This window comes from Fusarium poae, chromosome 1 (genome assembly GCF_019609905.1).
Source record: "Fusarium poae strain DAOMC 252244 chromosome 1, whole genome shotgun sequence".
In the NCBI taxonomy this organism is placed as follows: domain Eukaryota; kingdom Fungi; phylum Ascomycota; class Sordariomycetes; order Hypocreales; family Nectriaceae; genus Fusarium; species Fusarium poae.
Genome location: NC_058399.1, coordinates 3,321,565 through 3,347,376, shown reverse-complemented (window position 1 = coordinate 3,347,376; position 25,812 = coordinate 3,321,565). Strand labels below are relative to the sequence as shown.

Below are 25,812 nucleotides of genomic sequence, written 5' to 3'. Positions count from 1 at the left end.
CTATCCTGTGACTCGATAGGTTATGAACCAGCAACCATAAGACATATGCCCAGAGATATTCGGGCGCCCATTCGATAGCTTCTGATTGGCGGCACGTTGTAATCCCTAAGGGACCAGCCCCGCTAAAACGTGCCATGATCCACTGAAGTTTACAGAGTCCCTTTAGTGCCCCTCCACCTTGAATTTGAATGCCCATGCCCGGTTCTTGAGCCGCCTGGCCATCCGGGTTCTCATTCTCATCGATCCTCCCAGGCGCGGGTCATTGGCAACATAACAGCCCGCTCGGGTATTTCGCTGTGACCATCCATTTATCCATTCAAATGACTCTGATGAACATCTTGGCTATAGATTTCATTCAGAAGCTTTTCTTTCTGAGTCAAGGAACAATAAAAGTGATCCTCTTCATCCGAACGAGCGATTGCTCTTGTTATTTCTAGCTGTCCATGAAACCATGGACCACTCGCACTCGACAGCCTTTGCTGCCCATTACCAGCAGCCAACTACTTTCGACCCCGAAAAAGTCGACTATGGCTTTGATTCTATGCTTGGCCACGATACCTGCCTGACACATGGGCTCGATTCCCTTGGAACCTGCCACAATACCGAGAACGCTTGTCTCGATCAACGCTGTTTTGATCACTATGGCAAAACTTCTGCCGCCAAAAACGTTCTCGAGATCGGTCTCGATCTAAAATCTGGCACCGAAAAAGCCCCTCATAGAAATGACCAGCCAAGTAACGCTCGTCCTTCCAGGACAAAGACTCGCTCGCAGTCAAACATCTCTGCCTCTCCTGTAAAGATGTCTGCTGCCGCAACTAGAGCTTCGGCGCATAGGCAAAAACGGCGGAGACAATCCGAGCAGTTGCGACATCATCAGCATCAACAGAATCAACACCAGCACCAGATAGATTATCACCAGCCTTCCAATATTCATCTGCATTCGCCCCATTTCCTCCATGGCCAAAACCTACAACACATCGAACCCACGGCGGCCCTCCAGAATGTTAATGAGAATTTGCACCACAACTTTCACATGCCATTCTTGAATGGCCACCACCCATCGTTTGGTGATCTTCAACAACACGGCGGCGTGTTCGCACCGTCGAGTCCCTATAACCGCTGGCCACAAGCTGTTGCTCCTTGGGCCCACATGATGAGCCAAGCCACCATTGCTAATTGTATGCCAATGTCATGGCCGGCGCACAATGGCTGCAATGAAGCTGCTTCCGCTGATTGCACTTCTGCATGTGGTGATAACAAGTGCTGGAGCCAATGTGGCGAAGGAGATGATGCAGACTGCTGCTTCGATACCTCTTGCGCCGAACTCGACTTCTCTCAGGCCGCATGCTGTTTTGAGCCGACATGCGCTGATCTCGAGCCATGCCTAGATGCTTCATGTCAGGAGGCTGCGATTCCTTGCAATGATTCACATTGCGTCGGGACCACGGTTTCCACTACTCCAGCTTCTGTGTCTGTCACGACACCTTCAGCCGAGCCAGAGCCCATGGTCAGCGCCATCCTCAGCCCAGAGGAGCCAAATAGGGACGTCTCTTTTGATATTGGTTCGGCGATCGGGCAAAATTTTGGATTTGCCCACGATCTCGGCCATAGTTTCACTGACGATTTGAACCATCATGATGGAAATCTCACCAGCAGCCACAGCGGCTCGGCTTTGAACCAAAATGCAGCCTTTTCCATGTCTTCCCATTCCCCCACACCAAAGATCGAGTTGGCCGACAACCAGTCCATGAGTGGAGAGACTGACTTCACCTGTAAGTGGCTCTGCGAAGATGGTATTCTCTGCTCCAAAACGTTCGGGGGCAACAAGGAACTTCAGGATCACTGCAAAAGCGAACATGTAAAGAACCTGAAGAAGGGCGAATATGGTTTCTGCTGTACGTGGTACGGCTGTATAAGGCCTGGCCCGTTCTCGCAAAAGAGCAAATTGGAGCGACATATGCAGACTCACACCGGGTGTAAGTTATACCCCCTAGACCAAAATCTAGAGCCCGTCTTGAACCATATGCTGACAGTGGCACCCATAGACAAGCCAGTAAAATGCGGTATTTGTGGCATAATGCTTTCCGCAAAACAGTCGCTCGAGCAGCACATGCGTACTCATTCAGGAGAGAAGCCATGGAAGTGTGAACATGAGGGCTGCGGAGCGCGCTTCAAGCAACAGAGTGCCCTCAGTAAGTTTGTTAATCTTCAGCTCAGCATCTCATGCTAACATCTCGTCAAGCCATGCATATGCGCACGCACACCGGAGAGAAGCCGTTGATGTGCGAAATTTGTGGGAAGCGCTTTGGTGAATCCTCCAACCTTTCCAAGCATCGCCGCACGCATAATGTCCGCGGTAGTCACGTATGCGAGCATTGCGGGAAAGATTTCCATCGCTTGGACCAACTTCGTCGGCATCTGCAAACACATCTTCCAGATGGTAGCCGCAAGAGTAGCAAAAGCTCCTGACATCGTCTTGCCGGGGTGGATTGAAGATGGTGTGATCGAGGAATACAAGTCGCGCACGGCGATAAAATAATTTTTGGCGTTTCGAGATTGGCATTGGCGTTTGGGGTTATCTCGAGTTTGGTTGTCAGGGTTCTGCAACGAAAACCGGCGTTCTTGGAACAAGCTGCCCCGGATGAGCGGCACGAAACATGAGACGAGCGTATGATCCAGATAAAGGTAGATAGATACCCGATGCCATCATGACACAGGAAGAATAATGGCCACAGCGCGGTCCTTGATGGGCCCGAACATAGTCTTAACCAAAAGGCGTCTTTCGACTGGTTAATGTGACTTGGAAGTCAATGCCGTGTGACCGCCGTGGTATGACAATACTCAGCAAGTCATCTTTGCCATAGCCAAGGTTCGTACTGGGTGGGCTCAGTCGTTCTGTTCCATCTAATTGAAGACCCTTGTCATTAGATATTAAACGCGAGAAACTCTAACTTGAGAACATCAGAAAAGAAGCATGTTGGACCTATCGTGCCAGGTACTGAGTTGTCATCCTCCTTCATCAGAGTACATATGAACAACACCAGCTAGCCAAGCCACTAGGCCACCGAGTCTGAATAGAAATCCGTAGAAAATCGGATTGAACTCTGTCGCTGTTGCGGGGTCTTCTTCTTTTTACATGCCGATATGATTGATCGTCTGAAAGATCTACGTTGAACCAGTCCGGAGGGAAGTCTCTGAGGAAGAGACGAAACCGATAAATGAGCCAGGACTCAAAGCGTTACCCGGAAAGATGAAAATTGATGAAAACTGTCGTAAATGGCTCGGCCGAGTTTTATTTACATCACTTTTGCCTGGAAGGATACCGTTGGGGTTATGGTGGGGTGATTCCGGTTGAACCGATCTGAGGCAACCCCTAATAAACCAACCGAAAAAGGCCGAGCCGTGAGGAAAGATTTTGGTATGGCGAAAGGGTTTTTTTTCAATTGAAGCATGGATAAAGAACCTTGGATTAGGCGTCACATAATCTCAGCCGTCTCTTATGGATGCAAGTTTATGCCTTGCCAATTGCAGGTTCGTAAGGCACCAAAGTTTGTTCGCTGTTGTTCAATTGGAAAGTGCACCCGAGGATGCTGTGCAACTCAATGGCTGGCTACCTCCTATGATATGGATTCAAAACATCACCATCACTGCTCTCGCGTATCTTACAAGGACTTGTTGATCATGACCTCATTTTTGTTTTTTAAGACTGCCTACGGGCAGCCCATTGTGGACATATCCCGTCCCAGATCGAGGCCCAAACCGGGAAATAAGTACAAGTCAGACCGAGATTCCCTGAGCCATGCGATGCAGATTTCGAAGTTTTTTCAAAGAAAAAGCACGCGACGCCCTCCATACCCCGTTTCCCTTCTACCCAGTGTCCGTCACACGCCAAGAACTACCAGCATTTTTAACTTAAGCCTGGGTGAATTGTCAGTAGGTTGATCTTGAGGCGTGGGTATTGCTGTGAGAGAGGAACTTAAGATTCCTGGCACAGCATTTGTTCATCGTACCTTGATGGCGAACTTGCGCTGAGGGAAGTGGACAGTGCGCTTCTTGGTCTTCTCGAGCACGCGGGACTTCTCATCGGGTGATAGGCGGCGGCGGATGGCACGGGTCTGCTTGGCACGGAGGTCGAGGGGAGCGTACTTCTTGTTCTTGTAGAACAGACGGAGCTGAGCCCTTTGCTTGGCGTTGATGACGGTCAGGACACGAGCGATCGACTTGCGGATATCGTGGCTATTCGAAATTGCGTTAGTGGGGCACAACTTTTTGGCGGTCTCCTGCTTCTACAACAAAACCGCGGAGATGGGAATATGCTCACATTCTGTTCAGCTTGGAGCCGGAAGAAGCGACCTTCTGAATGCGAAGCTGACCAAGCTCGGTCTTGAGCTCACCGAGCTGCTTTGTCAAATCATCCTTGGACTTGTTCCAGAGCTCTCCAGCCTTAACCTTGCCCGACGACTGCAACCTGTCAGCGATTTGTCCAAGCCGTATTGTTTTCTTGCGTGAATTGTGCTATCGAAATCATGGCCGAGACTCGGGTTGAGTTGTGTGATGACGCTCGTGGATTGTGGATTGTGTATGTGTACGTTTGGTCGATGGAATGAATGCTCGAAAGGACTCTATGGCCGCGCGAAACATCGACAATACGCAGTCGACGTCTGCCGTAACAACAAGGGTGTGGAATGTTCGTACTCACCATCTTGAATAGCTTCGAAGTGGTGTGCGAAGTGTGTCGACGAGTGTTTTGTCAAAATATCAGCCTCGACCTGTCACCGTCCGTGTCGCGATAGATCGATTTAGAGAAGTTTGCCGAGAAGGTGCGTTCGAAAATTAGGGCTTGCAAGAACTCGAGGTGGAGAAGGTGCAGAAGAATTTGAAATTTTTGATTGGCAGGTGGGCTTGCTAGGTTTTTCCTTCCGTTTTGTTTTTCTGGGAGATCACGTGTCTATTCAGGTGACTGCCTTGTAGCGCTAATGCAGGCGGTGTGAAATTCTGCCATCAATCGGACCAGGTGTCGGGCTTGGTCCATCTGTCGTCAGGGAGTTGATCATGAGTTGGTAGATTGTAGATTAATTCAAGCTTGCGCAAGCACATCACAACGCAGTCATCAGAACATTGTATACACCAAACACAATGTCTGCACCTTCGGGATCTGTAAGCTGGACTAGTCTAATGCAACAAGCTCGAAATCTAGAAAAACAGGTACATCGAACGACATCATGCGCCGAATTACAAGCTGACGTCGCCTTTACTTAGACGGAGAACTTGTTCCATACGTATTCGCGATTCGCAGCAGCTCCTAATATCCCACCCAAGCCCACAGAAAAAGAACGCGAGACAGAGACGAAGTTGGAGGAGTTATTAGAAAAGGTGCACACTGATACTCCGCGCTCACATGTTCTTTACTAACTCCCTTCAGCGTGAGGATGTCATTAGCAAACTCGTCCGACTGCTTGATTCTGAAGCCGCTCTTACCTCCTCCGCCATAAAACAGAAAAATCTCAACACTTTCCAAAGGAAGCTCGCTGATCACAAGAAGAATTTAATCCAACTATGCTCAAATCTACAAGAGGCTCGTAATCGTGCGAACCTTTTGTCCAACGTCCAGTCGGATATCGACCAATACCGTCAGAACAACCCCGAAGCTGCCGAGGCCGATTACATGTTGCAGGAGCGGAATCGCATCGATAACAGTAACAGCATGGCCGACAACGTGCTTAGCCAGGCGTATGCTGTCAATGACAGCTTCAACCTGCAGCGCGAAACATTGGCAAGCATCAACAGGAGGATCACACACGCAGCAAGCCAAGTGCCCGGGATTAACACGCTGATTGGAAGGATATCGGCTAAGAAGAGGAGGGATGGCATTATCATGGGCAGCTTCGTTGCGTTTTGCTTCATCGTCTTTTTCCTCTTTTCGTGAAACTGGGCGGGACTTGGTTTCTTTGCATAATGTTTTAGGTGTTAAGGGGTATCAGCGTATTTGATATTGTACAATACCTAGGCCATGGTGGGTTCATGGTGTCTGGCATGTCTAAAGTTACAATCGTCTCTCCTCTACTGGAGGACGTCTAATTACAAGAGTTTTGGCACCTCAAGATGCTGTTTACCTGGGTGTTGCTCCTTTGCTGTGGCTGGCAAGGTAGCTTCGTGATCCATCTCGTCCACTAAACGGGAGAGACCCTTGGCAAGGCCTTCTGTCTCAACGGGGTGGGCTGTTCCACTGCCCGCCCACCGAACGCGGCAGTACTTGTCGACAAGGAAGACGTATCCGACCTTACTGTTGAGCAGGCCAATGGACTCTCGAATGTCGTCAGTGACGCCACGTCGTACCAGGAAGTACTTGTCCCAGTCCTTCTCAGGGAATTGCTTTCGCAATGACCCCATAAAGAAACGAATCAACCAAGCCTTTCCGGCATTGTCCTCGTAGTTGATATTGACAAGCTGTGTGGTGTCGGCGTTCTGCGCCAATACTTGATGCAGCGCAGGGTTTTCCTCCTTGGAAGTAAAAGTCGCAACCTGTTGCTCAGCCCAGCGACTGCTGAAGAAATTGATAACTGTAGCCTTGCCGCTGAGAAGTGGTGTTGTATCGCGTGGGTTCCTGTCCGTCTTTAAGAGGGTTTCGCCGTAGAAATTGGGAAAGAATAGAGAAAGCTCTGCCTTGAACAGGCGCGGAGGTGCGATAAAGGATTTACCCTCATGGTATTGAAGGTTACCCCAGTCTCGAAAATATGGGCGTGATATCTTTGCCGTTCTGTCAACGTGAGTTGTTAGTATATGCGATGTACGTATTCGGTGATATATTCTTACAGTTCCTTTCGCCGTTGTAAGTGCTTATCGTAGTTGACAAAGTCCTCACGACGCTGCTTCAGTGAGCGACTATCAATGCCTGTGTTCTCTCCAGCCTTGGGCGGTAGAGGCATGCCAATCGGCCGAGGAAGAGGCTTGGGTACGAAGTGACCCTGTTGTCGCTTTCCATAGCTTCGAGGAGCTTCGATTGGCTTGGCAACATTTGCTTGAGGATCCAAGGATGCGCCGGCACCTGGTTTTTCAGTCCTCGCTGGCCGAAGAGCGGAGGTGGTGAAGGATCGTCGAGATTCGCAAAATAGACATGTCAGAGGTCGACGGGCGAGGCTGGAGAGGGATAGGTCGAGTCGTCGTGACGCCATCATGGTTGGTTGGCGGGGGTGGGAGACACCTTAAAACAGCTCTTTGCTCACAAGATCAGACCAGACGTTGGAAAATTATCGACTCCAAAAAGTCCGGACCAGGTCCCCACGTTCACAACGGGATCAGTGGAGCACAGGGCAATTACCTGTATCGGCAATGTGGATTTTCGGGGTTCGTGACAGAACCGAGAATGCGGTCAGATCGGGCTTAGTATCTGCCAGTGCCGTCATTCCCCCGGATTGGCGGTTATCCACGGACGGGGCCGATGGAAGCCAGGCTTTCGGCTTAAACAATGCCATGGTATTTACCAGCTCCTCTTTCTTATGAGGATGACTTGGTGCTGATGTTTGTTATTTTCTTTGATCATTACTCTCATTTCTCCAGGCACAATTGTTAGCTACAGAACCATGTTTCTACAGCGAGGATCCCGTGTGTTACAGAAGCAATGGCACGTTGCCCGAGCCATGGGCAATATGGCAATGGGCCCACGTGCTTCTTTGAATGCCTCTTCTCCCAGATGGTTCAGCGAATCTAGAAGGGTAATGGCTGTGAAGCCTGTTGTTCTTGCCGATATTGGTGAAGGTAAGTCTTCCTAGTCAGATCATCCGAGAACCCGACTAATACGACTACAGGTATCGTCGAATGCGAAGTCATTCAATGGTTCGTCGAACCCGGCGCTCGTGTTGAGGAATTCTCCCCGCTCTGCGAAGTTCAAAGTGATAAAGCGTCCGTGGAAATCACAAGCCGCTTCTCCGGCGTTGTCAAGAAGCTACACTATGAAGCAGGCGAGATGGCCAAGGTCGGCAAGCCCTTTGTCGACATCGATATTGAGGGCGAGGCCAAGGCCGAAGAAGTCGAAGCGATAGTTGACCAACCAGGTGATAAGGCGGATGTTCCTCCCCCTCCACCATCACCACCTGCAGAATCCAAGGCCGAACAAACGCAGCAACAAACTCCCCAAGAAGTGCCGGTCGAGACGCCAGCAAAGGGAAAGGGCAAATGTGCAAGCATCGCTACTCCCGCCGTACGACATCTTTCCAAGGAGCTTAAAATCGATATCTCTGATGTCAAAGGAACAGGAAGAGATGGAAGAGTCATGAAGGAGGATATCCACAAATTTGTCAAGGAGAGAGACGCCAAGGGCAATGCTCAACAAATAGCACCAGCCCCTACACCTTCACAGCCCCAAAATACATCGGTGCAGACGGAAACCGTCACGCCTCTATCCAACACACAGCTCCAAATGTTCAAGACCATGACACGGTCATTAACCATCCCCCATTTCCTCTACGCGGACGAGGTCGACTTTTCAAGTCTTGTGGAACTTCGCCAGCGCCTGAACCGCGTTCTTGCCAAGGGCCCTTCGGTCGAGGGGCAGCCGAGCAAGCTATCATATCTCCCTTTTATTATCAAGGCCGTGTCGCTGGCGCTAAACAAATACCCAATGCTCAACGCCAGAGTCGACGTTGATCCCAAGACCAGCAAGCCCTGTCTGGTCCATCGATCGCAGCACAACATCGGTATCGCCATGGATACAACGGGCGGTCTCGTGGTGCCCGTGATCAAGAATGTTGCATCTCTCAACATCCTTACCATCGCAGCAGAGCTGTCAAGACTTCAGGTACTGGCCAGTCAGGGCAAACTCAAGCCAGCGGATTTCCAAGGCGGCACCATCACTGTGTCCAATATCGGAAATGTCGGTGGCACATATGTTAGTCCCGTCATTGTGGAGCGTGAAGTGGCCATCTTAGGCATCGGACGTATGCGAACAGTGCCTGCGTTTGACGAGAACGATAACGTGGTCAAGAAACAAATTACCAACTTTAGCTGGAGTGCTGACCATCGAGTTATTGACGGTGCTACTATGGCTCGAGCTGCCGAGGTTGTGAGACAGATAGTAGAGGAGCCGGATCTTATGGTAATGCATCTTAAATAGTTGAAACTGTCAGAGTATATAATTTAGATATAAAATTTACAAGTCATGATTAAGAATGGAAGTCTATACTCGGAAAGAGAATATGCTGTGCCATCATGCTGCAGGATTGGTTTCTACGAGTGGTACTCACACTTACAGAGACCTCGTCACCTTTGTGAGTGTACAGGAGGGCTGACAATCGACCATATGTGCAAGAATTTTCTTATCCGAACTGAATGGGCGGTTGTACAATATACTTGGGTGCATGTATATCTGACCTCGTGATGTGCTCTATATGACAAGTACCGGAAGGGTATTACCGTGCATGATAACAACACACCAACTCAGAACCTCCAATTGAAATGCCTGTTTGTTGAACTGTTCGGGTGATTCATCATTTGCACACTTGTCCGAGTCATTTTTCATGGGCGGGAGAGCTGAGCTGTAGTCAGGCTGGCTAGGTTGTCATGATGCATGAGCTGGACATTGGCTACATCGGATAATATCCAACCCAGTAAATAATGTCCGATCCCGTATTCAAGAATGAAATGACATCCCTATTCCATGTGGCAGTAGCAGATTCTTCGGCAAAGGATATAATAAATCAAAAAGTGAATAACAATGAAACTCTTGAAACATTTGTATTTCTACCATCATTTGAAGCAGATGGTGAGTAATCTATAACAAAAGCTGAAGGCCGTGACTCAGTAAAAATAAGCCTCAATTCTGACCGCTTATCTCTTTCCAAGTTCCTTTCCCTATTTGTACTGTATGTGACCCAGAAAAAAAAAAGAGATCGAAAATCCCAAGGATGAGGAGGGAATACCTTGCCGTCATCCCCTTTAGCCTATCTGTATCAGTAGCCTCACAACACCCCCGCGCTCTCCGGACCCAGCGACTGCAACTCTGACATTTGCGGGGGGAGGGGCAAACGATGGGGCATGACCCAAGACCAAGACCAAGACCAAGACCAAGACCAAGATTGTCCGAGACAGCTGGTTTGAGTTGCTTATCCTTGTCCCTGCTCGAGTTTGCCTTTGTCGCGCCGCACCGGGGAGCTGTCCGAAGATGAGTACCAAGGCAAATGACAAGACTTTTAACGCCGTGTAAAGATAGAGGTATGAACAAATATTAAACTCCTAAATCCAGAATGCAAATAGCCATATAACGCTGTGACTCCCTGCTCAATGATAATTTTCGCATAATGTTGGATGGTGGGCGGATGTGTTGTGTGTGTGTGGTGTTGGCTCGATGAGTATTGGTAGAGGTCGTGTATATCAAAATGATACAATGGACGCAGTCGTTTCATAGCTTGTCTTGAGACTTGGCCATGGTTTCCAAGACATTGCTCAAGGCTTCCTGCTCGACTTCCTCGATAGGTCGGCTGACGTCGATGGTGATAACATCCTTTTCGTTGGCCAAGGGGCGTTCCAGAATATCGAATTGACTGTGTACCATGTTGGCGCCCATGTAGTGGTTTTGTCGTTGTGTGACACGAGCGAGAAGAAGCTCTTCAGGAGCGTCGAGAAAGACAAAGTGGATTTGGATACGGCGATCGTAGTATCCAGCGACACGGATGACGTCGCGGTACTTGCGCTTGAGTGCTGAGCAGGTGAGGACGACACCACATGACCCAGCGTTTAAGCGGTTGATAGACTCTTCTCGCAGGGCAGTGAGCCAGTCCCATCGATCTTCGTCAGTGAGAGGGATTCCATTTGCCATCTTTTCAATATTGGCGGGAGGGTGGAACTAGTGAGAGGAGAGTGTGTTAGTAGTGATATGCAACACTGGTGAGAAAATTGCACTTACAGCATCACCCTCGACGTAGGGCATACCCAATGATTTGGCCAAATACTCGGCGACAGTCGTCTTTCCACAACCAGCAGGGCCCGTAACCAGCCAGATGTGTTGTTGTCCTTGGGTCTTGTGGCCGTTAATGGCGGCCGAGTTGAGAGATGGGGTTGCTGCCGTCATTGGTGACGAAGCTGTGGGTGACAAGGCAATGGATACTGGTTTTGTAGGAGCCTTGATGGGCATTGTTGAAGTGGAATTGTAAGTGAGCATTTTCAAACGGTTTTTTTTTGTAGGAAATCTATATCGACTTTTTTGACTCGAGTTGAGAAGCGTTATGAGTGGCAAGTATCAAGTGTTGGGTTGGTCCGTATGAGTGGACGGGTAGACACCTTTTCGTAGAATGAATAGCTCCAGAATACACCTATGATCCAATACTGAGTCCACTGGCAGCAGCGATAATGGTAGATAGCTAACAGTCAAATGACGTAGGAACGGGCTGTGCAGTGTATGAATAAGGAGCAAGATGGATGTGATATCCGTTGACTGTTACGAGTAAGAGTAAGAGTAAAACACGGTGGGAAAAGAGCCAAAAATCAGTGAAGCAAGCAAGCAAGCAAGCGGGATGGACAAAAAACCACGGGGGGCCCAGGACAGAGGGGGGATCTATATAAGCCTTGGAGTTACAGAGCACAACCTAGTTAAGTCATGGATGGCTGATGTATGGATGTTCAAATTCAGGCTCAAGGAGAACCGGGGAGAAGGCCGTGACCGTGACAGTGGAGGACAGGCACGAAACTTTGGAAAGCCTCCACTGTCGGTTCTTGTTCCATAGGGTGGCGTGGGGGCATTGGGTGTAGTGAAATGGGCCCGGGGGGTGACTGTCACCCGCTGGGCCTACTCTATAAGTCAACTTGAGGGACAAGGGGTGCCCGAGACTGGGTTTGAGTGTGTTTTATTGGTTGCGGCCAAAAAAGTATCCCCTTGACTTGCTTTAATGCCCGAACATTTTTCTTCCTTGAAGGGAAACCTGCAGTTGTTCATATCCGTTCCTACCTATTCCATACATGTATCACTCTATGCTACATAATACAATTGTACATATCAACTCTACAGATACGAAAGCATGGCAGTGGATTAATTCTTGTGGAGCGGATTCATTGTCAGGGGAAAAGACAAGAGATTGGTGAGGAGTAGGCCCATGACGCTTGTTGTGGGACACGATGATGGATGGTCTCTAGAAAGTTTGAACCCCAAATTCCATCTTACATTTATTCATCCCAGCCCCAGTCCCTGTCCCTGTCACTCTCCCGTTCGTTCGTACCTGTGGAATGGTGAGGTCACGAGGCTCCCTCCCTCCTCGCACGTCCTTAACATGGAATATTCTGATCATCGTGACAATGCACGTCACACTTGAAAATTATGCTAAGAATGCATTAAATCGTGATCCCCTGTTGCGGATCTACAGTATCATGTTCTTTTAGAGAAACCTATCCTTACGCGGAGTTTCCGCTTAGACTTGATGGAATGTCTAGCCGTCGAACCGGAGTGCAGTATCAATTATCAGTAACGTCTGTAATTCTCTCAAAGAGGAATTTGACTTATCTTGGATGATCAATTTCAAGTCGGCAAAAGTCTAGATCTGCAAAACCTGGTCAGCACTTATCCGGTCTGACTGAACTGGACTTACGGCTAAAGACTACTTGCCTGCGCTCAAATCCGAGATCTTATCTTACAAACTTGACGAATCGGACCAAAGATAACATTGAGCTGCTTGAAAATTGATAATGCAGATCCTCCGACTACCTACGCAGCTACGATACCGAGGCGCTGGTCAGACTCTATCGTACTGGTGGGGAGTTGTCCTACAATGATACGAATACTCGTGATCCGTGTATGACAGATACTACTTTTCTTCTTCGAATGTTCCAATCTGGGTCTATTCTAAATATATTATCCGCTTTGACCAGACCGTGGTTATTAATACACTGATACTTTCTCTAATAAATATCTCGTCAATCCTCGTCTCGCTTTTTAAAGGGGGCCCCAGTTGAATGTTCCTGCAATTGTTGCAAATAGGAACTTGGACCAACAAAGAGTAAAACCGAGTGAATGTCGCTTGTTGCCAGCTCCCAGCACTTGAACTCATCAGCAATCTGTATATAAATTTACTCTACATGTTCTAGCCAGGTACAATTGCAAGCCCAATCTGGAAAAGCAAAAGTCGGGTCTGGGCCTAGTCAAGGCACAACACACTACGGGAGAAAGCCACCAGGAGAGAAGTGCAGTGTTAGTGTAGAGAGGGAGTGTGGAGTATATAGGCGTGGGGGCAGAGAGGTCAGGTGGACTTGGACTTTTATTAAACACAGAGCACCAACAGAAAATTCAACTCAAGACTTCATTTCCGATAGGAAACAAAGAGTCCATATGCGACCAGTACTATAGTGGCTTACATAGGGAGATGTAAATTCTGAGACAGAATTGACAGTATCTGCTACAAGGGCAGACTATTACTGCTCCTGTAAAGTATTAGTAAGGTGTATGAGATAACCATTGCACCCCAATATGATCAAATAATTAATCACACATCAGATATATATTTTCTCAGCAGTAACTATCACGTTGCCGTTTGCTCAAAGTAAACACCCAACACTAGATATGCAAACTCGGGGCAACCAAGACTTTCCCCCGGAACATACTTGATTTGATTGACTTGGGAGTCTTGGAACTCGATCCATGTCACCCCAACCTTTCCCCCGGCCGTTCCGCCCTGTCGGGTTGCTACATTAGATTCCGAAGGGCTGGCTCGGTTGTCGACGCCGATTACTCTACCGATACTGTTTGCTTCCAAACCAATGCTTGACTAGACGGCATGTATGTACAATCCTACAACGCCACACCGCTTTGAAGCAGCTACATATTTTAATGTTGCCTTCAATGTCTTGGCAATTTGATACGTGATATGGCTACTTATTAGACAAGCTAGGGGGTGGTGTCCTATGGGTGTGTAATTCGGCTTGTTTTCTCTCTCTTTCGGTTCGGCTCGCTTCATTTTGATCCAACACCTCACTTCTGTAACATTCCGGTTGTCTCAGTTAACGGTTTAAATCACGATAGAAGTTTTTATTGATCATATTGGATGTGCTGGCTTGTGGTGAACATTCTTCATAGGTACTGTACAACCAACAACTTGAAATTTAGGTATTTATCTATAGGGTATCTGGTCTTCAAATGATGTGCAATGGCAGTTCATGATGTGATTGTTGTGACTATTTTTTACTGCTTTCAAAATGGGATGAATCACAGGAATTTAATTCATCCTAAGAACACAGATGTATGGGATGTAAGCAAATATATTGGATGCATGTTAACCTCACCTTCTGCTCAAGAGTCCGAGTATTGATCCTAGCTGTAGAGAACTCGACTTTATACAACCATGATTATTTTGACAGGAAACCATCAGATAACCTCAAGAAGACAAGTCAGAGCCACCGCAGAGTCTACATATACTGGGCAGGTAGCAAGTGAGAAATTCCTCCTCATGGGTTCGCCAACACCGCAGCCAACAAGACAGTGGGTGAAAGATGCCATGTGTATTTCATTCGCCATTTAACACCATGTGTGACTTGACCAGTCCAGCCAAAAATTCCACAGAAGTGCAGAAATCACTATGGAACAGCGCATGCATAAGATTGAGGCCCATAGCCAGGATGGTATCTTATGGGGATCTATTCCTGACATTTAAGTAATACTCTGGAAAGGTACCTAGGTAGTCAGTAACCCCAATTTACATGTTGAGCCCCTCATTCATGGTGTCATGATGAAGATCTGTGCACAGTACACTAACCACTATAGGAAAGAAGCTCTGCGCCTTCTGTTTGTTGCCTTAACACGTTTAGGAAGCTGCGTTCGACCCCAGAGAACAAAGATCCATTGGCCGACGTGACCCAAAAACGTCAAACAGCAGCCACGCATGTCTCCTCTCAACTCAATCTCACCGTCTCTCGTTTTCCAAAGGTTGCCTTCTCTGAGAACAGCAGCTTTGAGACACTCTCCGTTAACACGACGGCCAATTCCTCACTTCACAAAATCTTTCAACCGCCAGAGCCTTCATAGATTTTCCACCTCCATCGTCGCCATGAACTCAAACGAGCTGGTCCACTACCTTGCCGACAAGCCTCCCTCGGTCGTCAGACTCGAGATTGAGAAGCATTTCGAGGTTTTGAACGATAAACAGAGACGTTATGCTCACTTTATTAGCAAGTAAGTTTTGTTTTTGTGTTTCGGCCTCGTATAAGTCGTCGTCGAGCTTGGTCAACCTGAAATGAGGGGCAGCTCATGCTTATTAGAGAGGGGTCGCGCGGCTAACACTTCATCATAGAGCTGCTTTCGCCGGCACCAGAATTGTCCTTCGACAGATCTCTCCAGAGTCCGAGCCTATCTTTGACTTGATCCTGTCTCTGCACAAGTCTGCTAATGGCGACTGGAATGCCCTGGCCAAGAAGGCCGGCGTTGACGAGGAAGAGGCCGCCCGCTTCCTCGAGTATGCTGCCATGTTCCTCGGCAACAATGGCAACTACAAGAGCTTTGGTGACTCCAAGTTCATCCCTCGCTGCTCAGAGAAGACTGTTGCTGCCTTGGCTGCCACTTCCCCCGAAGCCAACAAGTTTTACGAGGCCACAAAGGGTGGCATCTTCAGCTCTGACAACCCTGCCATGATGCACCTGGGTTACCCAGACGATGGCCACATGACTACTTATTATCCTGATTCTTCCCACATCACCAAGGACGATATCAAGGCCGTATCTGACTGGATGGAGTCCAAGGGTCTTCTCCCCGAAAACAACCGTCTTCGAAAGACCTCTGACGGCAATTTTGATATTTTGATCGCCTCGGCTGTCAAAGAAATTCCCAGCAAGGGAGGTGACATTGGCAAGCAGACCGAGTTCACTGTGGAGGACGGATCTCTCAAGGGCAAGACTATCAAGCTAGTCTACGGTGACTACGCAGAGGAGATGAAGAACATCACTGCATTCATCAACGGCGCCGCCGAGAACGCCGAGAACGACACCCAAAAGAAGATGCACGAGGCCTACAGCAAGTCTTTCGAGTCTGGTTCCCTGGAGGATTTCAAGGACAGCCAAAGATACTGGATCAAGGACAAGGGTCCTATGATTGAGTCCAACATTGGTTTCATCGAGACTTACCGAGACCCTGCGGGTATCCGTGGAGAGTGGGAAGGTTTTGCCTCCAGTAAGTTGGCCAATAGAATATACCGCTGTGTACGAATTCGCTAACAGTTATGTAGTGGTCAACCGTAAGAATCATTCGTACCATCTACCCGGTATTTTACTAACCAGTCGTTAGTTGAGCGAACTCGTGCTTTTGGTGAGCTTGTGGAAAAGGCACCCAAGCTTATCCCCCTTTTGCCTTGGGGTTCTGAATTTGAGAAGGACAAGTTCCTGTCTCCTGACTTCACCTCTCTTGAGGTGATGACCTTTGCTGGTAAGTAGTAACAACCACTACCTTATTATATGACTGGTGATGCTAACATCGAATAAAGGCTCTGGTATTCCTGCTGGAATCAACATGTAGGTTTTGCAATCATATATCAGGGAGACGTTGATTGCTAATGACTTACAGCCCCAACTACGATGATATCCGCCAGACCGAGGGTTTCAAGAACGTGTCGCTTGGAAATGTTCTGAGTGCCAAGGCTCCTGATGAGAAGATCCCTTTTATCCGTGACGAGGATCTTGAGGTCTACAAGAAGCAGCGCGATGCTTCTTTTGAGGTCCAGGTCGGTCTTCACGAACTTACTGGTATGTAACGGACTCCGATGTGCCATTTAACCATCGCCACTCATGCGCAATAGGTCACGGTTGCGGTAAGCTTCTCCAGGAGACATCACCAGGTACCTTCAACTTCGACAAGGAGAACCCTCCCGTCAGCCCTGTTGACAACAAGCCCATCGCAACTTGGTACAAGCCTGGTCAGACATGGGGCTCAGTGTTCGGTAGCATAGCTGCCTCGTATGAGGAGTGCCGTGCTGAACTTGTTGCCATGCACCTGAGCTGCGAGTTCCCCGTTCTCAAGATCTTTGGCTTCGGTGATGGTTCTGAAGACATCAACGGTGAGGCCGGTGACGTCTTGTTCGCCTCCTATTTGTCCATGGCCCGGGCTGGACTGGCTTCACTTGAGATGTGGGACCCCAAGAGCCAAAAATGGGGACAGGCTCACAGCCAAGCCCGCTTCTCTATTCTCAAGTGCTTCCTCGAGGCTGAGGATGATTTCTGCAAGCTTGACTACAAGCAGGATGACCTTTCTGACTTGACCATCAAGCTTGATCGCTCCAAGATTCTCACGGCTGGTCGAGATGGTAAGAATTCTCGCCCCTGAATATGTAAACGACACGCTAACAGGTGTACCAGCCGTTGCCAAGTATCTTCAGAAGCTTCACATCTACAAGTCGACTGCTGATGTCAAGACTGGTACCGAGTTCTACGTCCACATGACAACTGTTGATCCCGAGTTCTGGGGCAAGAAGGTTCGCGATATTGTTCTCAAGAACAAGCAGCCTCGCAAGGTCTTTGTCCAGGCCAACACCTCGTTGGATAAGTCATCTGGAGAGGTTTCTATCAAGCACTACGAAGCCTCGTTGACTGGCATGATCCAGAGTTGGGTGGATCGTGGCCTATAAAGTCAACAAGCATCACAAAGACAATGGTCACCTTGGACATGTAAGCTGTACATTAGAAGAAACAGATAAGAATAGATAAGATGATGATTGATGTCATTATCAAGACCCAAACCGGATCTACCCAAATCTGTCGACATATCAACGGTACGATACACGCACAATTATTGAAACTTTTTTTATGATTCGTAAAACAATGTCCATTTTTGACGAGTTCGGACCGGGAAAGACCATGATCGCTCACACCAGTTGCTTTTCTTTTCCCCAGGGAGTTGGGACATCCGAGTGAAGTTCATCATCATCGGCCTCTCACCGGAAGCCTCTAGAATTTTGTATGCTCGTTTGTTTTTTGACTGTAAAACCTGATTACAGACGCCAAAATGTGACCGATGCCCGTCGACTTTCAAATGCAATTGGCCAAACCAGCCCATTTCGGAGACCCTTGCCGTTCTACAACCCTTTGTGTCGCAACCCCGGTACTCCCATCACCCCGGCACACAAGATTGCACATTTACCAGGCCATCTCGTGGGGCTTGTCTCCCTTCCTCAAGCTGAAAGAGCTGGAGAGGTAAGAGGCAAGCATGTCAACCTTCTTGATGTTGGCAATCAGAGCCTTGTCGATAGCCTTCTGGTCGGCGGCGCGGCTGCTGTTGACCTCCTTCTTCTGTAATCGAAAGTCAGTAATCTGGTCCCTATCCACACGTCTTGCACAAGGATTGTTGTGTCGTACCTGGGGCTTCTCTCCCTGCTTGAAGAAAGCCTCCTCACCAGCCTTCTCCTTGGCCTTCTCGGCGGTGAAGTACTTGGGCTGAGAGATCTCCTCAATCTTGCTCTCGTCGAGGCCAGAGATGTCGACCTTGTAAGAGGTGGCGATGACGTATCGGGAGTTGACTCGTCGCAGAGGGACACCGTTGATCTTGAAGGGGCCGGTGACCAAGAGGACGCCCTGGTCGAGGGACTTCAGGAGGATGACACGCTTGCCACGGAAGCGGCCAGCGAGGAGGATGAGGACGGTACCGGGCTGGAGAGACTTGCGAGGAGTCCAAGATCGGACAGCCTTGCGAACCTATGATTTTCCACCTGTTAGCGGACTGATTCTTGGTAATGCTGAACCATGCTGCAGGCAGTTGCTATAAAAATGTTTGTGTGTGTGGTCGTCAATCGATATTTTTCGCAGTTCTGTGTGTGCTGATTTGGCGCGTTTCGTCTCGAAGCGTCTTGAAATTTTCCAAAGGCTTTTGGTCGTCCCATGATGCTGCTTTCCTCCTTGCGCTTTAGGCGTCGAACTGCCTGTCGTGGACTGACCAAAACTCGATATCTCTCAATCCGCGTCCCATATTCCCGAACGAACCGCACTGTCCAAAATACTTGCACAACTGCCTGCAAACGCATCACAATCATCACCAGCTTACCTTCTTGTTCTCGGCATCATCATCAGCGGGGTACCACTTCTTAGCCTTCTCCGAAGAGGCAGGGACCTCTCGGGTCGACTTTCCGAAGGTCTTGCTCGTGGGCGCCGACATTGTGACTCTCCTGGCTGGTTGACTTGGGTTGGGTGGTGAAGGAAAGGAAGACACTTGGTGTTGATGAGGTGCGCCCGGAATGTTGGAATTCTTTGTGGAAGCCGCTAAGTTTGTGGGAAAATGTGAACCCTAACACTATTGCTGACTAATCTAGTTGATATAGCCTACCCTAGAGTACTTTCTGCCGATCCAGCATCCCAAGTCCCACTTTCCTGTTCCTGCCCTAATACAGCCCGCAGGGGTATCAAATGTTAACTCAAGACCAGAATTTGCCACTTAGCCTTGTCTTTCATAAATGACTCTATAATAAAGTTATTTAACAAATGGGAAAATAGTAACTTTTTACTCTAGAGACTATACTTTCAAGTCTAATCTATTGTTCTCTATTTCTCTAGCTTTTTTTACTATATATATCTAGGATTAAAAGTAAACTGGGACTTAATACCAGCTACACATTTGATACCGGGGTTGTATTAAAAGTGAGAAACGGTAGTATCACATGATCGCCGTCTTTCCTGTCCCTAACATTTTCTAGACGCGATGCTTCTGAATCTGGCTTAGTTGCTTTTTTCTTATCTTATCAGGTCTTAGTCTCATGTTCCCGATGACGGACCTGGAAGCTACGAGAAAATGCCCCAGGCGTCATGAAGCGTGTAGCATGGGCCTCGAACGTGTAGATAATTGGAGGTCTTCCGCCTTTTGATAAAATCCTTGATTTTGCTTCTCTTTTCTCCCTTTCAATTGATCTCTTGCAATTTAATTGTCTTACTATTCACAAGTGCCCAATATGCAGGCACGAAGACAACTAATCACATCAACGCAGCGCATGGCTGCTAGTGTCCGGGCTCGATCAACCCAGCCACTTACACGAGTATTAGCAGCACAGCCTTTAAGACCAACGTCCCTACGCTTAATACCAAGTATTGCAGTCAGGACATACGCCAATGGTCGACCTCATCCACCAGGCGGTACTCACCGCATGAATATGAGTGGTGACGAGGAGAAACCTGCTCTGGAACAATTCGGTATCGACCTGACTGCTCGAGCCAAGGACGGCAAGCTGGATCCTGTTATTGGCAGAGATGCCGAGATTCAGCGAACGATCCAAATTCTGTCAAGACGTACCAAGAATAACCCAGTTCTCATCGGTAATGCGGGAACTGGAAAGACTGCAATTCTTGAAGGCCTCGCCCTTCGTATTGTTCGTGGTGACGTCCCCGAAAGTGTCAAGAACAAGAGGGTCATCAGTCTTGATCTCGGCTCCCTAATCGCCGGTGCCAAGTTCAGGGGAGATTTCGAAGAGAGACTGAAGAAGGTCTTGACAGAGGTGGAGCAGGCTGAGGGAGAAGTTATTCTATTCATCGATGAATTACATACACTCCTCGGCCTCGGAAAGGCTGAAGGCTCCATCGATGCCTCGAACCTCTTGAAGCCTGCTTTGGCCCGTGGTGAACTTCAGTGCTGTGGTGCAACAACCCTTAACGAGTATCGCCAGATTGAAAAGGATGTTGCCCTGGCACGACGATTCCAACCTATCATTGTCAGCGAGCCATCCGTGGAAGATACGATAAGTATTCTCCGAGGAATCAAAGATAAGTATGAGGTCCATCATGGTGTCCGTATTACAGACGGTGCACTGGTAGCTGCCGCAACTTTGTCCAACCGCTACATCACCGATCGATTCCTACCAGACAAAGCCATTGACCTCATGGACGAGGCAGCCAGCCATCTCAAGCTGCAGCACGAGTCCAAGCCCGAAGACATCATGCGTCTTGACCACAAGATCATGACAATTCAGATTGAGCTCGAGAGTTTGAGGAAGGAGTCTGATGTGGCAAGCAAGGAGCGCCGAGAGAAGCTGGAAAATGATCTTAAGAAATTGAACGAGGAAATTTCCGAGCTCAACGCGCGCTGGGAAAAGGAGCGTGCTGAGATTGAGTCGGTCAAGAAGGTCCAAGAGAATCTCGACAAGGCCAAGTTTGAGCTCGAGCAGGCCCAGCGAGAAGGAAACTTTGGGCGTGCCTCGGAACTCAGATTTGGTGTGATCCCCGACCTTGAGCAGAAGTTGCCCAAGGAAGGAGAGGCCCAAGAGTCGAACTCTAGCGAGACTCTTATCCACGATTCGGTCAGCCCAGACGATATCGCCAATGTCGTCTCCCGTATCACTGGCATTCCTGTGTCAAAGCTTACTTCAGGCCACATCGAGAAGCTGGTCCACATGGAGGACTCGCTCAGCCAGGCAGTCAAGGGACAAGATGAAGCCATCAAGGCTGTGTCAGATGCAGTTCGTCTCCAGAGAGCTGGTTTGAGTGGCGAGAACAAGCCCTTGGCTTCCTTCTTCTTCCTAGGTCCTACCGGTGTGGGTAAAACTGAGCTTTGTAAGAAGCTTGCAGGGTTCTTATTTTCAACGGAGTCTGCAGTCGTTCGATTCGACATGTCCGAGTTCCAGGAAAAACATACCATCTCTCGACTTATTGGCGCGCCCTCTGGTTACGTTGGCTACGAAGACGCTGGCCAACTGACCGAAGCTGTCCGCCGCAAGCCTTATGCTGTCCTCCTCTTTGATGAGTTCGAAAAGGCACATCGCGACATATCTGCTCTACTCCTCCAGGTCCTTGACGAGGGCTACCTCACAGATGCTCAAGGTCACAAGGTCGACTTTAAAAACACCATCATTGTTCTGACATCCAACTTGGGTGCCGACATCCTTGTTGGCCAGAACCATCTCCACCCTTACAGTGAAACAGCCGACGGCGAGATCGATCCATCTGTCCGCAAGGCCGTCATGGATGTCGTCGCCTCAGCTTACCCACCTGAATTCCTCAACCGAATCGACTCCTTCATTGTCTTTAAGCGCCTCGCCCGAAGCGCTCTTCGCGATATCGTCGATATACGCCTGAAGGAACTTCAACAGCGCCTCGACGACCGACGTATCGTGCTCGACGTTCCCGGTGACGTTAGAGACTGGCTTGCGGAGCGTGGTTACGACCCCAAATTCGGTGCCCGTCCCTTGAACCGACTCATCACCAACGAGATCGGCAACGGGCTGGCAGACAAGATTATCAAGGGCCAGCTGAAGATGGGCGAAACGGCCGAGATCAAGATCCGCGAGGACAAGGAAGGCTTGGACATTGCTGTCAAGTCCAAGGAGGACTAAACTGCCCCAACCAGATATTGTCCGGGTTCGTTTCTAATGAGTTTATGTGTTTCATGTCTAATTACTGTAAAACGTCTTGTATAAATAGTATCACCACAGAATGTCCATGACCTTGGTTTAATAAATACCTACTCAGCTTTCAAATCTAAACAGATGTGCCCATTCTTTTACCTTGAACGATAGTTTTATCACTCGGTTTGTCAAAACTGCAAAGGGCAGTTCCCACTTTGCAAGTAGCCTTTTAATAGGAGTACCTACCTAGTTGAGAAGGTGTACTTGGATTGATTATAGAAAACGACTACAGCTTGAGTGCATTGGTGACCTGCGCATAGCCGTCTTTTAGTAGTCTCTCCTGTTGAAGTACAGTGTTCCTATCGTGCATGAATCACCAAGTAAAAGCTGTCTTTTAGAAGGAGATGATTTCTTATTATATTATCTCCTATAATCGGTTGTCTATCATTTGAAGGCCAGGAATGGTATTTTATCACCGTCCACCAAATGGAAGCCAACACTGCCCTATCGCAGATATGGTCCCAAATCATTAAATATGTGTTACTCGGAAGAAGAGTTGGCATTCTCTATCTTCTGACTCTAACCAGTGCTTCCGAAGCCGCCAGCACCTCGGACACTCTCCTCGAGCTCCTGGACCTCGACAACCTCGGGTGTATAGATGCGCTCGAGGATAAGTTGGGCAATGCGGTCACCCTCCTTGATCTCAAAGTCGGACTCGTTGTGGTTGAAAAGAAGGACCTTGACCTGGCCACGGTAATCGGCATCGATGACACCAGCACCTGTGTCGATAAAGTGCTTGGAGGCGAGACCTGATCGGGGAGCGATACGACCATCTGTCGTTCAGCCATTCTGTCAGACCGCCTTTCTTTGTTTTGTTTTCTTCTCAATTGGGACTGTAATTTTCGCTACTTACAGGTTCCGGCGGGCACAGCCATGCTGATATCAGTATCGACAAGAGCCTTTCCGCGAGCGGGGATGGTTGTGTCGTGGGCAGAGTAGATATCGTATCCAGCAGCGAACTCGCTGCCACGGGTAGGAAGACGGCCCTTCTCAGAAAGCTTCTTGATCTGGAGGGCAGGGGGAGCTTCCATGGTGGCGGCGGTCTTGGCGCGTTTGGCAGGAGGTGAAGAAATGGCGGAGTTATCGGGAACGAGAGTTTCGGAAGTCATTGTTAAGATTTGAGAGAGAATGGAGGAAGAAGAATCTTATGGAGATTGTAAATAGGTTGCTATAGAAGCTGTTGGCTTGAGCTTGAGCTTGGGGAGTGGGGAGTGGGGAGCTACTGGTGGAATTCTAGTGTTCCCATGAATGGTAGCACCTGTTGCCTCTGTGATGGAAACGAAACGGTTTTGACATAGGAATATGCTAAGTAAACCAGTTGAGATGTTTCTTGCTACTTTACGAGTCGTCTCTTTATAGGCAATCCCTGGCAGTTAATACCTGAGGAACGTAATCAGAAAGTTAATATCAATGAGTTTTGCAAAACTAAATAATACAAGAGTCTACCCTAAGACGGCATAATCACTAAAACTTTGTCCCTCCGAAAACCTTCTGGTATTCTTCGGGGGGGATATCATTATGCAGGATGAGACTTTCAATCATTTCATGAAGACTTATGAGATACTCTAAAATAGTAGACTTTCATGCTAACAACTGGAGGAGAGTATCATATACAACTAACGCCACGGCATGATGGTATCAGCATCGATCTGCATAAGCACAGGAGCCGAGACTCAAGACAAGAACTAACCCATGAACTTAATATTACACAAATATCACTGAATCATCACAAGTTGAGCTACGATATAGATATAAGGATGGAATAAAACAGATAGAATCTCTACAACGACCCAATCTCGTAATGGCCCTGAATTCATGCCTCGTTTCTACTCCTCGTTACTCGAGTTGATCATCATGGTCATGTTCCCTGAAGCGATATGGAAAGGAAATGGAAAAAAACAGCAAATGATAGATGTACCAGTGCGCCACGGTTTGCGAGAGTATTCGTGTAAAATCTGCAAAGAATGCATGTTTTTCAAAGAACAAACGACACCCGATTTGACGACTGTACAAATACCCCGGGGTTCCCTATAAGACGCCACCCATCATCACCCGACTTTTCCTCCAAGAAGAAAAAAAAGAAAGCACGTTCTGTGGTCCTCGGGAGGCAAGCTGACGCTTACAGATGGCAAACAAACGTTAACCCAGAGGCTCACAGTGAAGCACCATTGAGAGACGGAGGAAGCGTAGAAACAGGTTGCTTTAATAGAAAACGTGAATAGATGCGACTTTGGTTCAAGGATTCATTTTCGATTGGTTGACCGATAACTTTGCAAATTACAACCGAAACCTCGAGTCGACACAAAGAGCCATTTGGAGGATGTGGCAGAGCAAGAGGAAAAGGCGGGTTTCTTCAAGAGATGCTTCTCGTCAATCTTTCTACTGGTGACCCGCCTTTCGGAGGGTGTTGGCGAGCCACTCGAGACCCTCATAGAGACCGTCACCTGAGGTAGCACAAGTGGACTGGATGTACTATTGAAAGAAAAGATGAGAGATTAGCATGTGACCAGACGGATGGATATGTGGATTTCTGAAGCCCAGGAATGGATGGTTCGTTACTTACCCAGGCGCGTTGTCGCAGGCTGTGGAGGCCAAGCTTGTCTGTGATCTCGGCGGCGTTCATGGCGTTCTAATTGAGGAATAATATTAGTATCATGATACCGCGTTTGAATGACACGTTGAGGGTAATGTTGTTAGGTGAAATGTGAAGGTGGAGTCGTGACGTACGGGCAAATCTTGCTTGTTGGCGAAGACAAGGAGAATGGCATCGCGGAGCTCGTCCTCGTTGAGCATGCGCTGGAGCTCCTCTCGGGCCTCAACGATACGGTCGCGATCGTTGGAGTCGACGACGAAGATGATACCCTGAGTGTTTTGGAAGTAGTGCCTCCACAGAGGACGGATCTTGTCCTGACCACCGACATCCCACACGGTGAATTGAATGTTCTTGTACTCGACGGTCTCGACGTTGAAGCCTGGTTAAGAAAATGTCAGAGTGGCTAGTTTGAAGGATCCAGGGAGTATCATACCGATGGTGGGAATGGTGGTGACAATCTCACCAAGCTTGAGCTTGTAAAGGATAGTGGTTTTACCAGCGGCATCAAGACCAACCATCAGAATTCGCATCTCCTTCTTCCCCCACAGTCGGTCGAAAAGCTTCGAAAAGGCGAGACCCATGTTTGCGGTTTACGGCGTCGAGGCCTGTGTTTGTAGGGATAGAGTAAAGGGTTCTAGAGGTGAAAGCGCAAGGTCAGTGATGCTGGGGGATAAATGTTGAAAGAAGAAGACGTGGCGAGGGACTTTGCTGCGTGCGAGGGGTAAAGTAAAAATAAAGGAGACAGTTTTGAGTTGGAGAGGGAAGAGACAAAAGTCTAAGACAGAATGCAGGAGACTTTTAGCTAAGGGAGGAACAGAATAGGAGGCTGAATGACTGGTGATGGTGGAGGCTGGTTGGCTTTATGGGAGTGTCGCGAAAGGACACATAAGT

At 48.5% G+C, this 25,812-nt stretch overlaps 10 protein-coding genes across 10 annotated transcripts; 5 read left to right on the top strand and 5 right to left on the bottom strand.

Moving 5' to 3' along the window:
• Nucleotides 1-451: 451 nt before the first annotated feature.
• Nucleotides 452-2,469, top strand: FPOAC1_001104 (uncharacterized protein; the record flags this gene model as incomplete). The annotated part of the gene is made up of 3 exons (XM_044845710.1): nucleotides 452-1,976; nucleotides 2,046-2,192; nucleotides 2,243-2,469. The coding sequence occupies 3 exons, from the start codon at nucleotides 452-454 to the stop codon at nucleotides 2,467-2,469; spliced, it is 1,899 nt and encodes a 632-aa protein (XP_044711626.1).
• A 1,443-nt stretch (nucleotides 2,470-3,912) lies between these two features.
• Nucleotides 3,913-4,702, bottom strand: RPL35 (60S ribosomal protein L35; the record flags this gene model as incomplete). Its single annotated transcript, XM_044845709.1, has 4 exons — nucleotides 3,913-3,918; nucleotides 4,011-4,236; nucleotides 4,322-4,461; nucleotides 4,700-4,702. 4 exons carry the CDS (start codon nucleotides 4,700-4,702, stop codon nucleotides 3,913-3,915), a joined length of 375 nt encoding a protein of 124 aa, XP_044711625.1.
• A 434-nt stretch (nucleotides 4,703-5,136) lies between these two features.
• Nucleotides 5,137-5,926, top strand: FPOAC1_001102 (uncharacterized protein; the record flags this gene model as incomplete). Its single annotated transcript, XM_044845708.1, has 3 exons — nucleotides 5,137-5,205; nucleotides 5,260-5,373; nucleotides 5,423-5,926. 3 exons carry the CDS (start codon nucleotides 5,137-5,139, stop codon nucleotides 5,924-5,926), a joined length of 687 nt encoding a protein of 228 aa, XP_044711624.1.
• Nucleotides 5,927-6,078: 152 nt separating this feature from the next.
• On the bottom strand, nucleotides 6,079-7,172 carry FPOAC1_001101 (uncharacterized protein; the record flags this gene model as incomplete). Its single annotated transcript, XM_044845707.1, has 2 exons — nucleotides 6,079-6,757; nucleotides 6,814-7,172. The coding sequence occupies 2 exons, from the start codon at nucleotides 7,170-7,172 to the stop codon at nucleotides 6,079-6,081; spliced, it is 1,038 nt and encodes a 345-aa protein (XP_044711623.1).
• A 408-nt stretch (nucleotides 7,173-7,580) lies between these two features.
• Nucleotides 7,581-9,142, top strand: FPOAC1_001100 (uncharacterized protein; the record flags this gene model as incomplete). The annotated part of the gene is made up of 3 exons (XM_044845706.1): nucleotides 7,581-7,755; nucleotides 7,806-9,091; nucleotides 9,137-9,142. The coding sequence occupies 3 exons, from the start codon at nucleotides 7,581-7,583 to the stop codon at nucleotides 9,140-9,142; spliced, it is 1,467 nt and encodes a 488-aa protein (XP_044711622.1).
• Nucleotides 9,143-10,393: 1,251 nt separating this feature from the next.
• On the bottom strand, nucleotides 10,394-11,125 carry FPOAC1_001099 (uncharacterized protein; the record flags this gene model as incomplete). Its single annotated transcript, XM_044845705.1, has 2 exons — nucleotides 10,394-10,837; nucleotides 10,898-11,125. The coding sequence occupies 2 exons, from the start codon at nucleotides 11,123-11,125 to the stop codon at nucleotides 10,394-10,396; spliced, it is 672 nt and encodes a 223-aa protein (XP_044711621.1).
• Nucleotides 11,126-14,852: 3,727 nt separating this feature from the next.
• FPOAC1_001098 (uncharacterized protein) lies at nucleotides 14,853-17,579 on the top strand (the record flags this gene model as incomplete). Its single annotated transcript, XM_044845704.1, has 8 exons — nucleotides 14,853-15,142; nucleotides 15,261-16,132; nucleotides 16,188-16,196; nucleotides 16,247-16,384; nucleotides 16,443-16,470; nucleotides 16,523-16,701; nucleotides 16,755-17,258; nucleotides 17,311-17,579. 8 exons carry the CDS (start codon nucleotides 14,853-14,855, stop codon nucleotides 17,577-17,579), a joined length of 2,289 nt encoding a protein of 762 aa, XP_044711620.1.
• A 508-nt stretch (nucleotides 17,580-18,087) lies between these two features.
• FPOAC1_001097 (uncharacterized protein) lies at nucleotides 18,088-19,099 on the bottom strand (the record flags this gene model as incomplete). Its single annotated transcript, XM_044845703.1, has 3 exons — nucleotides 18,088-18,240; nucleotides 18,307-18,642; nucleotides 18,989-19,099. 3 exons carry the CDS (start codon nucleotides 19,097-19,099, stop codon nucleotides 18,088-18,090), a joined length of 600 nt encoding a protein of 199 aa, XP_044711619.1.
• A 787-nt stretch (nucleotides 19,100-19,886) lies between these two features.
• On the top strand, nucleotides 19,887-22,256 carry FPOAC1_001096 (uncharacterized protein; the record flags this gene model as incomplete). Its single annotated transcript, XM_044845702.1, has 1 exon — nucleotides 19,887-22,256. The coding sequence occupies one exon, from the start codon at nucleotides 19,887-19,889 to the stop codon at nucleotides 22,254-22,256; it is 2,370 nt and encodes a 789-aa protein (XP_044711618.1).
• A 2,451-nt stretch (nucleotides 22,257-24,707) lies between these two features.
• FPOAC1_001095 (uncharacterized protein) lies at nucleotides 24,708-25,502 on the bottom strand (the record flags this gene model as incomplete). The annotated part of the gene is made up of 4 exons (XM_044845701.1): nucleotides 24,708-24,800; nucleotides 24,892-24,957; nucleotides 25,056-25,300; nucleotides 25,355-25,502. The coding sequence occupies 4 exons, from the start codon at nucleotides 25,500-25,502 to the stop codon at nucleotides 24,708-24,710; spliced, it is 552 nt and encodes a 183-aa protein (XP_044711617.1).
• Nucleotides 25,503-25,812: the final 310 nt, after the last annotated feature.